Genomic DNA, 5,868 nt, shown 5'->3' on the forward strand with positions numbered 1-5,868 from the left:
CAGGATGCAGAAAAGACCAAGCTCTCTATGTTCATCAACTTTGCAGCAACCACACCTGATGCTCAGCCTGATAAAAAACAAGCAGGGGCTCTGAAGTCACACCAAAAGGCTGGTCCCCCCACTAAGGGCAGCGTCATCAAATCACTACACTCCTCTTAGTCTCAGATCTGCTACCTACAAAGTAGTGCTAACAAGATCTACCTCAGAGGGAGATTATATATAGGTCGTATGGATTACATGAATCCTCATAGGATTATAGGGAGGATTAGATTAATTATACATAATACATTATGTATTATGTACAATAACTTATATATACATATGCACACACACACACATATATACACACAGAAGGCATTCAGTGTAAATATTTTTCTTCCCTCACTCCCTCAAGATCCTTATTACTGTCCTCACCCGAATTCTCAAAAATCTGACATACTGATTCACTCTGAAGTACTAGAAACTTAAAATAGACTCCTCTACAAAAGAAACAAAACCCCAGGTTAGAAGAGGCTCCCATGGGGACCACACCTGCCCCAACAGCACAGCTACCTACTGCAGAGTGCAGGCCGAAGGACAGGAATCGGGACTGGTCTTCAGTTATCTGAAGAGGACTCATACAGCAAGGGGGGAAATAGACTCAGAGGAACTTTGAAGGGCAAGGGTAGATACCCTCGGCAAATACTTTTGTCCATTATACTAGATAAAGGGAAAAAAATTTCACAATTCAAGTCGCCCAACAGTGGCAGTGGCTGCTTTCCATGGTGATGAACAGCCTGTTTCTGGAGGCATTCCTTCTTGTCTTTCTGACATACCTCAAGCAGCATTAGTATCTTGGAAGGGAAACTGAAATAGAGGAAACTGAGGTCCTTTCCAACCCTAATATTACAAGATAATGAACACCAAAGACCCACATTCCATACCCTAGGCCAATTAATTGTCAGAATATTGGTAACCTTTTCCCAACACACAGACAACATTAAAATGATGGGCAGAATGTTAAGATTTTCCCCTATACATCTCATAAACTTTTGAAGCCTGCTGTTGCTCAATGCGATGATTAATTATACATACATATACATATATATATATATATATACATATATGTGTGTGTGTGTGTGTGTGTATATATATTTGTCTGGGCCACAGTGCACAGATATTTGGTCAAACATTATTCTGGATGTTTCTAAGAGGGTGTTTTTGGATGAGATTTACATTTAAATCAGTGACCTTTTTGAGTAAAGCAGATTGCCCTCCAAAACGTGGGTGGACCTCAGCCAACCAGGTGAAGGCCTGAACAGAATGAAAGGCCGACCTGCTGAGCGAGAGGGACTTCTCCAGTAGACGGCCTTCAGACTTCACCGGCAACACTGGCTCTGCCAGGTTCTATTGCAGATGCCTTTGGACTTGAACTCCAACTTTTTCCCAAGTCTCCAGCTTATTAGCCTCCTCCATTGGATTGTGGACTTGCCAAGCATCTACAACGATGTGGACCAATTCTCTAAGATAAATTTCAGCTTCTATGTATGCACATCCTATCAGTTCTATTTCCCAGGAGAACCCCGGCTATTATATTTAACTATGCTAATAATTAATCGCTCCTGTCTCCTGAGGGTGCCAACCACTTTAATAAGCACTTAAAATACACTAACTCCAGTAGAGAGGGGCGGAGCATAGGCCGGGGACTCAGGCTGCCCCGGTTTAAAGTTCCACCTGCTACCTGCCTGTTCTCTGCACTGGGGCAAGTAACTTAAACTCTGCGCCTCAGATTTCTCATTTGTAAAATGAGGATAAGAATAGTTCCTGGCATTCAAGATTGTTTTGAGGATTAAATAAGATGATCCAAGTTAAGAACTTTAAATGGTGTCTGGCAGCTACTAAACACTGAATAAAGATTAACTATTGTGATGGTAAGGATGACATACTGTCTTCTTACATTTCAGATGAGGAAACCTAGACTTCAGGAAGTTAAAGTACCTTCCCCAAGACCACACAGCTATTACTACTATACTAAACCAGGATTCCAAGTTAGGGTCCTAAATCTGAGCTCTTTTCACATCTAGTATATAATGGTATTTGATTTAGCATACACTTTGGTAATTATTTTGATTTTTCATGGAGTTTCACAAAGAGCACTTGACACCCAAGAGCTCCACTATTTTAATAAGCCTGGATGGAACCCACTGCTATAAATTGGGTGCTCCCCTAGTGCACTACAGTCATGATTCCACTTATAAAATATTACTAGAAATAGGATTTTCCTGGAACACAACAGTGAACATGGAAATAAATCTTTGATATAAAAAAAGCCACCTGACAGTCACCATCCAACCAGGTGCAAAAACCTAGACGTCTCCCTAGAAAATTCCCTCTCATGCTCTCACCCCTTTGCCACCAAGTCCTACTGAGCCCACCTCCTAAACAAGTGTGTCCAGCTCTAGTTCAGGCTTCATCACTTCTAGCCTAGACCACTTCCACAGTCTCCTACCTGGTCATCTAGCCTCCAGTCCATCTCCCTCCAATTTATATTCCACATCTGGCCATATTGTTTAAAATCTTTTAGTAGCTCCAGATAGTTTTCAGAATATTCATATTCACTGGGTTGAGTCCTTGCCTATCTGTGTCGCCTCATCTCCTGTTTTTATCTATATTTTGTTCCCAATGTATGTGAAAATGGGAGAATGGGAAATGTACTGTCTGAACTGCCTATATCACCCTTCTCTGCCTTCTTCCGCTGGCTACCACCTGCTCTTTCATCAAGACTCAGTTAAGTGTCACCATATCCAGGAAGCCTCTGTAACCCCTTTCTCTCTGCTCCCACAACCCTGGTGCTCCCCCATCCAGTGTGCTTCCCATGGATGACAATGGTCTGTTTGCCTATTTGTTTATCGCCCCCTAAGCAGGGACCATGTGTGATGCCACTTTGTGTTGCCACTGCCTGGCACCCTTCCTGGCACACAGGAGATAGTAAATAAATGCACGAACACGTTGCCAAGACCGGTTTGGCTCGGTGGATAGAGCGTCGGCCTGCGGACTGAAGGGGCCCGGGTTCGATTCCAGTCAGGGCCATGTACCTTGGTGTCGGGCACATCCCCAGTGGGGGGGGTGCAGGAGGCAGCTGATGGATGTTTCTCTCTCTCCTCGATGTTTCTAGCTCTCTGTCCCCCTCCCTTCCTCTCTGTAGAAAATCAATAAAATATATTTTAAAAAAAATGCACAAACACGTTTTCTCAAAAATAAAATTTCAAAGACAAGTACGAACCTCAGTTTTATCAGAGTCATCATTTCCCAGTAATTCATCATCCTCTTCTCTCCCAGAGCCCCTTGGGGGTCCTAGTCTCTTGAGAGTTTCACCAGGACCCTCAATGTTTATCGTGGTGGCATCTGGGTTTGCTGCTAGAGAAGTGGCTACATCACCAAATTCTGAAATCAATTAGAACACAAATGTATCAAAGGCCTTACCCACACTAAAAATGCTATACTTTTAATTTAAAGACCAGCTGTTATAACCTCAACTTTGCTACAGACCCTGTCTAATACAAATAGCAAAAAGGCTCTGAAAAAAAAATGTCATCTATGCGCACTGGGGAGTAGGGGAGGCCGGGGGAAGGTCAATGGGGAAAAAAAGGAGATATATGTACTACTATTTATAATACTTTAAACAAGAAAAAAAAAGTACTGTTTCGGAGTAGAATGCAGAATTGGCGTGACTTTTTAATATAAAAATAAACGAGGCTTTGGTGAAAAAAAATATGTCATCTAGAAATCAAGCTGACAGAGAATAATAATTATGAAGACAACAGAAGTTGGAGTCAGACCTAGATTTTAGTCCTGGCTCAGCTACTTACATGAACATGAGTAAGTAACTTAACCTCTGTAAGCCTCAGTGTTCTCATCTATACAATGGGGAGAATATTTACTCTAAAGAATTTTGGGAAAGTTAGCAATATTACCTAACTACAGTCCTTAACAAAGTGCCTGGCCCACAGCAAGTACCCAATCTAAACCTTTCTTCTTTGATTCTAATACAAAATTTAATGAAGTTATTTTTTCCAGTAGGCCTATGTAATCACTATAGAAAATATGGGAACAAAATTTAGAGTAGAAACCGCAGAATAAAAATCACTTTTAGTCCCATCATATAAAGGCAACCACGATTAACTTTTGGTATATTTCCTTTTCTCTATATAATAAAATTCACACCAGAAGATCATTCATTCATTCAACAAATACTTACTTCATGCCTACAGTGTGCCAAGTACTAATTTAGGATGTGATAATACTATGTAAACAATACTATATCCTATTCTGTCTACTGGGGGGTTATAGAAAAATGTTTTTTCCATTTTTATATTAGTCTACACAATGATCACTTATGTGGCTACATAATATTCTATCAGCCGGGGTCAGGGAGAGAGGGAGAGAGAGACCCTAAGTTAACACAATTATTCCACTGTTTTTAGATGTTTGAGGTGTTTTCAAATCTTCATTAGTACTAGTAGTCTGTGTAGTCAAAGTTTTTTGAGTTATTGCCATAGTGTGATCACTAGGTCAAAGCATTGAAATGCAGAATGAATGGCAATAACTCAAAAAGCTTTCTCAGTGTGATCAATAGGTCAAAGGGTGCAAACCATTTCTAAGGCTCTTGAGCCACATAGTTTTAAAACTGCTTTCCAAAAAAACCTCACCTATTCATGTCCACAAGCAATGACTGAGACTTCCTGTCTCTGGGTATCCGAATGAACTTTAGTTAACTGCTCCTGAATGCAATTCAGGGAATCTCCAGAACTTGGCAGGACTCAGACAGGGTACCAGCAGGGCACCATTATAACTACAAGCAGGGCATGAATCCTGTGACTGACAATCGGATGGGTCTCTTGGCTAGCCAAGCCCACTCTTATTGCCTTCCAGCTATGCAAATAGTTTTAGGGAGAGAACTAAAGTGATTGAGATTAACTAGGTGGCTGGTATGTTACAATTATTTAAGCTTCAGTCTCCAATGTTTGACTGTTGAAACAGCATGAGACTCTGGAGCATGAGGTCCTGTGTTTAAGTTAAGACTCCATAACCCTGGGTAAATTACTCCATACCTCTGAGTCTCTTTTCTTCAACTATGGAATGTAGATAACACCTCCCTTACTGAAAGATTTGGAGAATGAGAGAGTAAATATTGCTATAGCTATACTTATCATTAAATGACTGGACATAGCATTGACACTTAAAAGACACGTCACGACTTTGCCTGAGGGAATCAGACCAAGGAAGATATACTTAGGTTTTTTTTGTGTGTGTGTATTTTTTTTATACTTAAGTTTTATATTTAAATATAGTAATTTACCGGGGGGAAGGGGCTGTCAGAAGGAACAACAGAGAGTGTTGGGTTAGAGGTACAAAGGCCAAAGAGGTTCAAAGGAGATGATGACTCATCTAGCTGATGGGATTTGGAAAGGCTTCTTGGAGAAGCTGCCGTATGAGAAGGATGGTCAGAGGGGCAGGGATGGCATCTCATGCAAAGCAAATGGGAAGGGCAAGACCTAGAAGATGGAAAACATGTCCCGTGTCTGAGAAATAGCAGATGGCATAGTTTGATTGAAATGTAGAATGTATAACTACTCACACCTTCCGCTCTCTTAGTTATTCTTGCCCATTTCTGCCATTGAGGGCAAGATTAGTATGTTCTTATTTCTGCCACCAACATTCTCTACTTCTACATCCTAGCATATCCCATGCTGTTTTGCCTCTTCCGTTCCTGACACAATGCCTTCCACCTGGAGAGTGCTGAACTCCACTTGTTCATCTAACACAGGGGTCCTCAAACTACAGCCCACGGGCCACATACAAATACAAATATTGTATTTGTTCCCGTTT

General features: G+C 41.1%; 1 protein-coding gene across 4 annotated transcripts in view; it reads right to left on the reverse strand.

Annotated features, from left to right (window-relative positions):
- The window catches only part of YIPF1 (Yip1 domain family member 1), a 28,486-nt gene that overhangs the window by 19,927 nt on the left and 2,691 nt on the right, over positions 1 to 5,868 (reverse strand). For all 4 annotated transcript variants that reach the window (XR_001514675.1, XM_015566955.1, XM_015566954.1 and 1 more), the window contains exon 3: positions 3,263 to 3,423. Coding sequence is in view for 3 of the 4 variants with exons in the window: in XM_015566955.1 (XP_015422441.1) it covers positions 3,263 to 3,423 (161 nt within the window). In the remaining variant the exon portion in view is untranslated. The remainder of the gene's footprint in view (positions 1 to 3,262; positions 3,424 to 5,868) is intronic.

Source organism: Myotis davidii, unplaced genomic scaffold, assembly GCF_000327345.1.
Source record: "Myotis davidii unplaced genomic scaffold, ASM32734v1 scaffold79, whole genome shotgun sequence".
Taxonomy (NCBI): Eukaryota; Metazoa; Chordata; class Mammalia; order Chiroptera; family Vespertilionidae; genus Myotis; species Myotis davidii.